At 38.4% G+C, this 11,268-nt stretch overlaps 1 protein-coding gene across 1 annotated transcript; it reads right to left on the minus strand.

The window, feature by feature from the left end:
• Positions 1-299: 299 nt before the first annotated feature.
• Positions 300-8,445, minus strand: LOC146522732 (polymeric immunoglobulin receptor-like). Its single transcript, XM_085153563.1, has 5 exons — positions 8,203-8,445; positions 3,704-4,039; positions 2,267-2,587; positions 1,244-1,464; positions 300-605 (listed from the first exon to the last, which is right to left on the minus strand). Exons 1-5 carry the CDS (start codon positions 8,240-8,242, stop codon positions 498-500), a joined length of 1,026 nt encoding a protein of 341 aa, XP_085009689.1. The 5' UTR covers positions 8,243-8,445; the 3' UTR covers positions 300-497.
• Positions 8,446-11,268: the final 2,823 nt, after the last annotated feature.

The following is an 11,268-nucleotide window of genomic DNA, read 5'->3' on the forward strand; positions in this document are numbered from 1 at the left end:
GTGCTTGATCAGATTACTGGAATGCAAAACAAACAACAAATCTCAAGAAGCAAAGTTAGATAATTATCTGCTAGCAGATATTTATCACAGATGACTGGTCTTTGACTCTGACCACACTGGAAGATGTTATTATTATTCAACATAGCATTTAGACATCCCTTAATCAGGCTTCTGGTGCAAGTATCGATTGTATTTCTACTGTTTGTTTTATTGTTTCTTGTTTTCCTGAACAGCACAGACTCATTATTGTACAACACTCTGTATTTGTCTAATTTATTTAAGGAACACCATTTTGCATCGTCAACACCTGTTTAATTTTGTTGTATCTTGTAATAAACACCGGTAATTTCAAATACATGGCATAAGTAAGCACATAGATGTATAAATCGTACAGTAGACAACAATGAATGAAATAAAACCAAATGTTTACAACATTTTTCAGTTACAGTTGGGAAATAGCAATCGATTTGTGAAATCCCAAATCTCAAAATTCATTTTTACTTGTTAGATTTTGGTCTTTCATAATAAAGAGTGGGTTTTGTCCTGTTGCTTTTGGACTCTATGTGTTTGATGGTTGGATCCCAGTTCTCATGTGTTACAGATAACTGAAAATGAAAAAAAAAGACAATAAACTCATGCAACATCACAGTTTAATGCAAATTGAACTTTAAAAAAAACAGAAGCACAAAGTTTATTCCAGCGAAACAAACAAACCAAAAAAAAAAAAAAGTAACATTATAAATATCATAAGAAGTTAAACAGGTTTGCTTCAGAGCAGCTTACATGTACTACAGTGTCAGGAAACAGAACTAAAGGGGCTTTCACACTTTTAGATATGACATCCTGAAATTATGATGCTGTGGAATAACCTCAAAGGACCAAAAAAATATGTTGTATGTTATATGTAACTGCAATATAACTGTAATATATCTGTCCCACTGCACAAGTGTCCAGTGAAGGGGGGCATGGTTATGCGCAGGTGGGAAGGGGGAGTAGAAGTTTTGGAGGGTCGGTTTTTTTTGTGTGGTTGAATAAAAGAAGGCGACCATTAAAGTTGGCGTTAAAATACCAGTTGTGTGATTATTGGACTAACACTACAAGGATATTATTGAAGAAACCGTAATAACAGGTAACATTACCTCTTTTCACTACATTTCACTGAGAAAGTCCCACTGACAGCATGAATCAACAACACTCACTGAAACCTGCAACAACAGACAGAAAACAAGTGACACAAACTCACCTCCATGTTTGTGTCATTTTCTCTGGTGTTCAGTCCAAAGTCCCTCCTTGTCTTACTAATGTAGAAGAGCATGAGGAAAACAGCCATCAGCAAAACACCATCCAAGGACGCACGCACAACCAGAAGCCAGGAGGAGTCAGGACAATGTGTAGAGACTCCTGCAGTGACACTTTCACTCTGTGTTGTTGCTGTCTGCTCAGTGGAAGCAGGAGGGTTTGAATCTGTGAACAACAAACACAAAAAATATAAATACTAAATCAATAGCGATACAGACAAATGCAGTAAAACTAATCATATTATCATACAGGTAAATACAAACATGTATGAAGCACTAAATGCAGCATTAACATGAAGCTTATGTGTAAGTTCAATAGGGAAGATCTGTAATCACTCAGCTGCCTGCTTTCCTGTTCTTTACATCATTATTACTTTTTCAGATAAACCACAAAGTCACGTTCAGTGTCAGTCTCATCACATCAGCTGATGGATAAGCTGATATTCTTTTATACATTAGACTGGGAAATCTCATATAAAGCACACTACATATGTTTTCACCTGCATGAGTAGAAACACTCAGCTTTAGTGAAAGATGATGATGATGATGATGATGATGATGATGTTTTCCCCTCAATTTTAGCTCCACCATCACAACTTTAAAAAAATGGTTCACACTTCTTAAACACACATAAACTTAACCTGTTTTGTATATAATATGTGCTCTGATTAAAAATTATCAGTGCACATTATGACTGTGAAACTTACTATATTTAAATATCTGTATGTTTTTTAAAGCTTCATAAGAAATATGGTTTATGTTTGTGAATGAACAGAGGAATAAATTTATCAGCACAACAGGAAATTAATACTCTGAGATTGGACATCCAGACTTCAACAAAAAACATGGACATTATTTGTCCTGTATTTGATGTCTCAACCATCAGCTGATCTCTGGCAGTAACAACAATCTCACCTCAAAATCACCAAAAGTTAAAAGTTTTTTTACTATTTTGAAAAGAAACTTACCATCAATGACAAGAACATATTCATTCTCATATGAATCTGGAGACAGAGGGTTTCCATAACCACAGATGTACTTTCCTGTGTCTGACTTGGACGACTGTGTGATGGTTGCATACAGTCCGTACACAGATCCTGGTCTGTGTTCAATGCTGTATCTGCCACTCTCAGATTTGTTATTAGTTGTGTCAATGAGGATCTCCCCTTCATTCTTACACTCATTCTTACAAAAGAACTTCCTGTGTCCATATGTGTTGTTGGAACATACCAATGTCATCTTTTCTCCCTCAGTTTGTGTGCGATAAAAACCAACGTTTTTATCCAGATCTGTGAAAAAGAAGAACATTAATTAGTCTGAACTGAACCAGTTTGTGGGGGAGGTGTGGTCCCTGGCTCAGCTGCAGGGGAGGAGTGGGGCAGTGAGCTCAAGGGGGCAGTGCCAAGGAGGCTGGAGGGACAGGTGGTGGTCATTTAACCATTGAGGTTTCTCCCTATATATATGTTGAAGGTGGAGACCTGAGAGAGAGTTTGTGTGCTTATGACTTAATGAGAAGTTGGTGAACTATGTGCCGAAACGCACAGCCACATGTGTGGCACTTCTATAAACACCCCACAAGCATAAAACATACAAGTATGTCGGGTTATTTTTTACACTGTTATATTATGATTATATTTCATGGATCAAATGAGCACAGTTATCATTTCATAATAAATCAGAAAAATCAGAAAAAAAACATTCTTACCTGATCCTCTGAGAATCAAAACTTTTTGTTGCATATTTAATGAAGTCATGCAAAACGTTACCTTCATACTATGAACTTGAAAAACAGAGTTATAGACACTTGAAGGTCACCGGTGTGACTGCAAATGTTTTTTGGGTTTTTTTTGTTTCATTTGTCTTATTTTTTGAGGCATTTCTCAGGACTCACAGCTAGAAGATGAGCCTGGTATATGAAAAAGGTGACTAACTTCTTTTTAGCATGATGACACTCTTGGAAGATCATCAACTTTTTAGGTCAAACATTTCTTCTGTTACTCTCCATCATAGGAATTAAATTAGTAGATTTTATCTTTTTAAATCATGATATAAACCATGATACTGATGCTCAAAATCAGTTATAGAGAAAAGAAAATCTGAACAAAAGCAAGATTTTGCTTTAGACTTTGATAGTTGGAGGTGGTGTAAAACTCAGTTTTAGCAGAGCCTAAATTTGAATCAATAAATCGTTGAATATTATTGTAGGCTTTACACTGAGGTGCTAAAACGTTATCTTAGTACAGTTGTCACATGCCATATAACATGGACACTTAAGTGGAATAACAGGTAAAACGTGCTTGTATTTATTGATTGAACAGGTTGATCTAAAAGTGGTCCACATTACTAAATTAGACCTGGGGGGGTCTCCACATTTTTAATTTCACTCAGCTTTACTAAAAACTCACCATTTGAAACTCTGACCTCAAAGTCAAAGTATGAATCTGGAGCAGAAGATCTTCCCAAACCACACCTGTACATTCCTGCGTCAGACTTGATCATTTGTGAGAAGCTTAAAAACACAATTCCTCTTCTTGGAGATCCATCTTTATACTTCATGCTGTATCTGCCACTCTGAGCTGTGCTTCCATCTGTTTTAATGAGGATATCTTCTGCTCGCTCACATTTTTCCTTACAGAAGAACTTTGTGCTTCCAGACAAAGATAAGTTGCAGTTAAGCGTGCCATTAAATCCTTCAGCTGCAGACCAAATATTATGTTTTGCCTTGACGAGCCCAGCTGGACCTGTCAGATGAAAAGTAATAATAATACATTTAAAACAAGATGGATAATCACAACATTATTTAGTGTATGTAAATATTAGACTTGTAGTCAAGACTGAACCAAGACCAAGATCAAGACAAAGTTGAGACGAGACCGAGACAAAAAGTCTTTAAACTGCAGCCAGATGCTGCTTCGTTTACGGTTTCAGGCATATTTATGTGTTTGTGCGATGCACTTGCACAGCCCTCCTCACCGCTGTCTATTGTCCCACTTATTTACTGCGAGGACAGATGCACGCTCCACTTGACTGTCGTGTCTCTCACCCTCTCTGTTTTTCACATAATGATATTATGCTATATCCCGGCATAGGGCTGTTCGATATAACGATATATATCGGATGATATATATACGTGAAAAAGTATGCAGAGTATTTACGGATGAGAAGCAAAAAAAAGCCGTCAGGTGCTAAAAAATAAACCTTATACTTAATGTTAGAACAGCCTTTTCCCTGCAGCACGCTGTGTAATAAACTCACAAAGAAAACGGCAGCCGTCAAAACTCATGTCTAAAAACGTATTGTTTCATACATCGTTAAAACACTCGACTCCAGGTACACGACACCCAGCTGGAAACACTTCAAGCAAGTCGAGCTGCCCGAGATTCACAGAATTTACAGAAAATGTTAAATTGTTGTGATTTATATCGTTATCGGGACGATAGATGTCTTATATCGGAATATGAGAGTCGGCGCCACGAAGGCTGTCCCAATTCAAAGGCTGCTCGAAATGCGGCCCTCAAATGCGTCTTTCATTTCCCTGAATTTCAAGGATGTGGCGGTGTAGACTTTGTGGCCCAACATATCCCAGAATGCATAGCGCGGCGGTGGGTGTGGATAATTTTGCCGGAAAAAACAGTAGAAGAGTAAACTTTTAAAAGTAAGTACTGAATATTATGTCACTTATTGATGTGCAAATATTTAATAATGAAGAACAATAAAACATTCCTGTTGGCCACATGTCGGGAAAGTAATGTGACATTAGCGATGTTTGTACTAACTTGGTTTTAAAGCCTTTACTTTAAATTATACGCCGTTCAATAGTCGACCTTAATCTTACAGAGAATGTGATGATTTTATCAATATTTAAAGTAAGCACTGAGACAAATTTACTAATGCCAACATATTAAAAGAACAATATTTGTCTCTTATGTATATAACACAGTTATATATACACTGTCAAAGAAACCTGTCTTTGAGTGAAGATTTAAGATGACAGGAAATATAAATAATATAAATAAATGCAGCTTAAATCTTTACTGCAGCTCAGTATTTGAAACAGAGTCATTCACTGCTGTACTAACTAATAATGATTGAAATAATAACTTTAATATTGGCCATATTATATTTACATTACCAAAGTGAGATGACTTTAGTCTCATGAACAACATTAGCTAATTGTTATTTACTAGCTAATCTTAAATGACTGTTCAGTACAGAAATGAAGCCCAATAATCATGTTTTACAATCCCGTGGTCTCAGACTCAGATAGGGGAGACCGGGGATAGTTGTAACATGGGTCAGTTGTAACACTTCCAATTTCTCCAATCAGGGCTAAGTTTCAAATGATGTGACTCATCCTGTACATGCCCAATTCAGTTCTGCTATCACATGTGAAAAATCAGCACATTTTGTCAAACACAGACAATTTAACACGAAAAACAGTCATTTGTATGCCAAAAAGTAAGTTTTTCTTATTTATTTCAATTTCTAATAGCATTATCTGCTTTGCAGTTAAACTCATCAAACTTAAATTATGTTATTTGTATGTCTATGGGGATATATTCTGTGTAGGTCTTTAGTGCTAATGTTTTAGCCGTTGGCTGTAATGTTAGCTAGTTCATGGCTATATGAGTCTGGGTCAGTTGTAACAGCAACAGTCTGGGTTAGTTGTAACAATAATGCAGATGTTAAACTTACCACACTATTACTTTAACTTATATTAAACAAGTTGGGGCAACGACATCAGCAGAGAGAGGTTCACTGGTCGCTTTTGTATATGCGGTTAATGCCATTGGCAACACAATTCCTCCACTGTTTGTGTTCCCACACATACATTATGCAGACCACTGTGTCAGAGATGGACCAGAAGTATTGGTAGTGGAAATAAATCAGGATGGGTGCAAGAAACAGATTTCCTCATCTTTCTGAAGCACTTTGAGAACCACACCAAGGTAAGCCATGATAAAAAGTAATGGAATTGTGATGCTGGTGAACAACTACATTTTTTCAGCTTCATTGTTATGTTCAAAATTGGTGCAAGAGTTGTAGGTTATAATGCCCACTGAGCCTGAAAATTAATGAAATTAATGAAAATATTCAGTCGCAGAAAATTCCATAATTTGTCTTTTTTGGGGGGTTGACATATGTTCAAAAGCTAGATTTCTGCATTCTGTCACACACACACACATAGCTACATAAATGGCTCTAAGTGCATCCATGTGTTGAATAAACAAAGATTACATGGTAATGTTTTGTTAGTACCCTTTTTTCATTGTGTTACATTTCACTCCAGGATATGTTACAACTAACCCAGACTATGGGGTTAATTGTAACATTTCACTCTTTGTGTTTGAGACCATACCATGCAATGGGTAATTGTGCTGCAGAGAAAATAGCTGCACTATTTAATAGCCGAGACATGTAAATACTTTGCATTACATTTTGAATCCACTACCTTAAAAGAGCTCTAATTTACAGACAGAAATATCAAAAATGTTACAACTATCCCCGGTCTCCCCTACTTATTAACCCTTTAAGACCTACCATAGAACCAAGTCCGCCAGAGCTTATATTATATTTTTACATGCTGTAGTGCCATTTTTGGGAGCATTTCAAGTTGCTATACATCAATATAACCATTATAGCCCAAATGTTAATAATATGTCTGCATTAGGTGCATAGTAATTACATAAATTACAAAAAAGTGCAATAAACTACAAAAAAATTGAAAATCGTTTTTGTTTTTTTAAAACATATATTTAGAGAAATTTAAGAGGCTTATCCCTCAAAACTGTAAATACAAAAAAGTTGCACAAAATAGTTTCCCACCACAGGAAATTTATTTACTTCATAGTTTTACTTTTGAAATACACCAATTTTTATATACTGCAGGAAAAACGAAAATAAATATTATAGTGCAAATTTGCAAAAAGCAGCATATGCATCAAAATAAACTATTTCCAGCAGTGCAATATGAGTCCTAAGCATCCCAGAAACAACACAGAAAGTCATAAAATCAAAGATAACTTTTAAAAACACCAGTATAGGCTCATAAGGCCCTGATGGTAAAAAACTACATTTCCGCAAAAATGACGTCACTTCCAGTTTCGGGCAGGTAATGGTGGACATGCGAAAGTCTATTCCAACATAGGAAGTGTTATGAACAGCTGATGGGATCGGCAAAGTGTGTTTCTGGAATATTATGTTTGTGTTGCTGCAAGTGGTTTTTATGCAGTTTTTGCAAAGCTATATGTGGAAGGAAACTGACCTAGGACAAGCTGATGGCATAAGATGTAAGTACAACTTCTCTGGTTTCATATGCAAAAAAAATTATTGCGCTAGCTTATGTGGTTGCAGTGCTACCGGGATTTTAATATAGTTACGCAAAAAAGAGCATGCCCGCTCCGATCGGTTTTAAAGGGTTAACGGGTTAAATCAAAGCTCATGCAGAAACAAACAAACAAATGAACAAAGGATTTTCTCCTTCATTTCTGTCAAACAAAGCTGTATGAAACTTTTCCCGCTGTTAGTGTCATGGTTGCTAGGCAACCTGGGCAGTGCAACGGAGGCTAGACCGTCCCATTTCACAAGCCTCGCACTTCCGGGCTTAGTGGTCTTTGAGTACGTGGCCCTTGAGGACCGTTAAGGCTGCGTACTTTAAGGCTGCAGACTCTGAATTGGGACACAGCCAATATCGAACGTGACATTGTGTGTCATGGATACTGTTGACTCCAAATCTCCCGACCACTATGTCGATCTGAGACAGCGAGACCGAGACCACGTAAAAGTGGTCTTGAGACGTCCAACTGTAGTAAATATATTTATTTCATAAGGTGATTTATAAAGTTGAGTATGTTCTTAGTTAAAATTAAAATTAAAGAGCAACATTAAGATCATTAGTCCTCACCTGACAAGAAGCAGAAGAAGAGAAAATAGAGGATTTTCATTCTGATGCAGAAAAGTTGTTAAACTTCAGAAGAACAGCGTCTGACTCTTCACTCTGTCAGATCATCAGAAAACTGAAGTTACTGAATGAGTTGTTTCCTTTTTATCTTCTCCTTCAACTGTTTTAGATGCATCCGACCATTTCCTGTGTCATTTCCCCCTCACACCCTCCTGTTTCCTTTCTGTGCTATCTAAAAAACAAAAATAAACAACATCTCAAAGCTGACTGTTTTCTTAGGAATAAAGAGGCATATTAATTAATTTGTTTAGAAATCAAATTATTTTTTTGCTGTCTCATTTTGACATTATTTAATATAAAATACTCAAAGTAAATGGCACAATTAGCCAAATGGCATGAAATTTAAAATGGATTTAAAGACTTTCTTTGAACGTGAACCCTTTTGTAATCTCTGAAGAGGAAAACATATATGACAGGTTTGTAGCATAAACCTATTTGCTGGAACGTTCAGGACAATTCTACTACGTAGCAAAAAGCAAGACACAAGTCACAAAAGTTCTTTGTGTTACTGCATGAGGGCGAGAACGAGACGAGCGCCGTTCCTTCGCTTGACCTCGGTTGCTCTCGTCCGCTCCCTCGTAACCCTAACCCTACATGAATATGCAAAGGTTCATTAACACATGACGTCTTACATAGGTATACATGTGAACAAAGAGTGCCGTCCGTGTGTTATGTAGGTGTGTGTGTGTGTGTGTGTGTGTGTGTGTGTGTGTGTGTGTGTGTGTGTGTGTGTATGGGGTGGGGGGGTGGGGGGGTCAGAATATGACCCCATAACCGACTTCCCTAAACCTGCTGGTCTGGAAGTCCAGCGGTTCATCTAAACAAAAGGCACTTAAACTAAAACAGGTATAGATGTGTTTATCCTACAATAAAACAATAACAGAAGGTGTGACCTCTCCTGCTCCCAGGATGTGGGTGTGAATGCCAGAACACTCTGGAATGCACACAAAGTCGTTGCAGACCACTAAGGATCACATATCCTATCACTACACAATTGATTATACACCTCTAAGCATATATGGTTAGATATTTCCCAATACAAATGACAATAATAAAATATAAATCCAACAATATATCCCTGCAAAAACAGCAGGCTAAACAGAGATACCCAGAGATATTGTATCCCTCTACCTGATAGCCAACAACAACCTCTCACCAGCTTAGGCAAAGGAAGAAATTACAATGAAGGTAAAAATAAATACTTCTGTTGTCTCCTTCCTGGTGGTTTGAGAGTTGTTTTGGACTTCAGTGAAATTTACCAGTTATTAAAGTAAGAACGAGTCGCTAGAACTCAGTTATGCTCACCTTCACCTTCACTGTCTGCCAACTTCAAAGACGCTTGCAGAAAGTCTCTGTCTAGGCCGTCATAGTTGGAGGAGGGAGTGGGTTTGACTCACTGTCATTAACTCTCACTAACTCACTGTCAGACTGAATTTACAGTGTTGTTATAGTTAACCTGGCTGAGCAGATGACCAGTGTAGTGAAGGTTATAGTCCTCACTGCAGGGCCTGGGTATGAATCTACCTCAAACTATGTCCTGTGTGTCATTTCCTCCCACACTTCCCACCCTCCTGTCTACTAAACACCTCAACATTACTGCCAGCTTGATCATTAAGTACCCATACAGCCAGATCCATTTATTTGTTGTGTGTTACGTTGAGCTGCAGATGATTCTGCTTGCACCATGTGACATAACAGCCCAGTATTCAGCCTCATCACCGTCACTGTGTCACAGCCGGAGGCCAAACCAGACAAACGGACTCAATTGCAGATACAAACAGAGTCACTGGTAAACATGATAACAAGACGTTATTTACAAACAGAGAATCACAGCTATGATATGACTATGAACTGTGAACCATGATGTACGTGAGATTCTAAGTAGTTTAGCAAACATGAACTGTACAACAAACATGAAGTACTAGGAAACTATATACATATGAATTCTGTGATGTGGGGAAAAGGGAAGTCAGGCTGAGGGAATGAAACCAGGAGACTTTTGAGTCACTGTAACGAGAGGAGATGAAGTTCAGAAGGTGTTTTTCTGCAGGTCAGGAAAGACCAAATATGGACATGAACTGTGTTACTTATTGTAGGTGGAGGACTGACATGAGAGGGGTAAGTGGTCCGAGTGAGACGGTGTTGGTTCCAGCCGGTGATGATCTGTGGTATCTGGTAACTGAGGCAGGGAGGAGAAGTGAGCAGGAGCTGTGGAGGAAGAGCTTCAGAGAAAACTGGCGTCCAAATGAAGGTGAGTATTGTCAGAGTTTGCGCATCGGGATCAGGTGGATGACTACAGGCAGAGAAACACAAGGTGAGCAGAGAATATCACTGTGAACAATATCACAAGAGCTGTGTCGGCCTACACTAACAGAGGTTAGTTGAAGATCTGGTGACGCTGGTCTTAAGAATTGGCAGCTTAATTGCCAACAGGTGTGGACTGCAGGCTGTAATGCAATGACTCCGCCCAGAGGTGGAAACACCGGCTCTATGGAAAAACCCTGCACTCACCCGGACCATGACACACTGATACATCCAACCACCGCAGAGTTATCATAAAACTTCTGAAGATGGCAAACTCAACATGAACAATTTATTAAAGACTCCACAAAGCTGGGTGGGACAGACCTTGAGGACACAGGACTCATCTGGTCTGGTCCAGCAGACGTGCTTGACTGGAGTCTTCTCCTTTGTCTTTGAATCTGGTCACGAGTAGAAGTGAATGGTGGAGGAGAGGCAGCAATGGTGCAATGTGTCCGTGCTGGGACAATGGAGCTGGTGCAGAAGGTTATGTAGTGAGTGACACACTCAGTAAGCCCACTGGTGTCCTCACCGTGAGGCTCACAGAGTGTCTCCCAGTCTGTCACCTCAAAACAACCCTGTAGTTCCACTAAAGCCTCCTCCGACCACCTACTACTATACTTCTAGTGGTCACAACTTCCCTCTTCACAATAGGCACATAGCAGGGGGTGAAACAGGGGTTTATATAAAAGCTAAAATACTAAAGCT

The sequence above is a fragment of the Neolamprologus multifasciatus genome, chromosome 3 (genome assembly GCF_963576455.1).
Source record: "Neolamprologus multifasciatus chromosome 3, fNeoMul1.2, whole genome shotgun sequence".
Lineage (NCBI taxonomy): Eukaryota > Metazoa > Chordata > Actinopteri > Cichliformes > Cichlidae > Neolamprologus > Neolamprologus multifasciatus.

Bases quoted from the DNA above. Each gene is read 5' to 3' on its own strand.
- LOC146522732 (XM_085153563.1), bottom strand. From the start codon at position 8,242: ATGAAAATCCTCTATTTTCTCTTCTTCTGCTTCTTGTCAG. The intron at 1,465-2,266 runs GTAAGTTTCTTT...TGTTGTTCACAG, and splicing joins ATATGTTCTTGTCATTGATG to ATTCAAACCCTCCTGCTTCC. The intron at 606-1,243 runs GTGAGTTTGTGT...TTTCATTTTCAG, and splicing joins AAAATGACACAAACATGGAG to TTATCTGTAACACATGAGAA.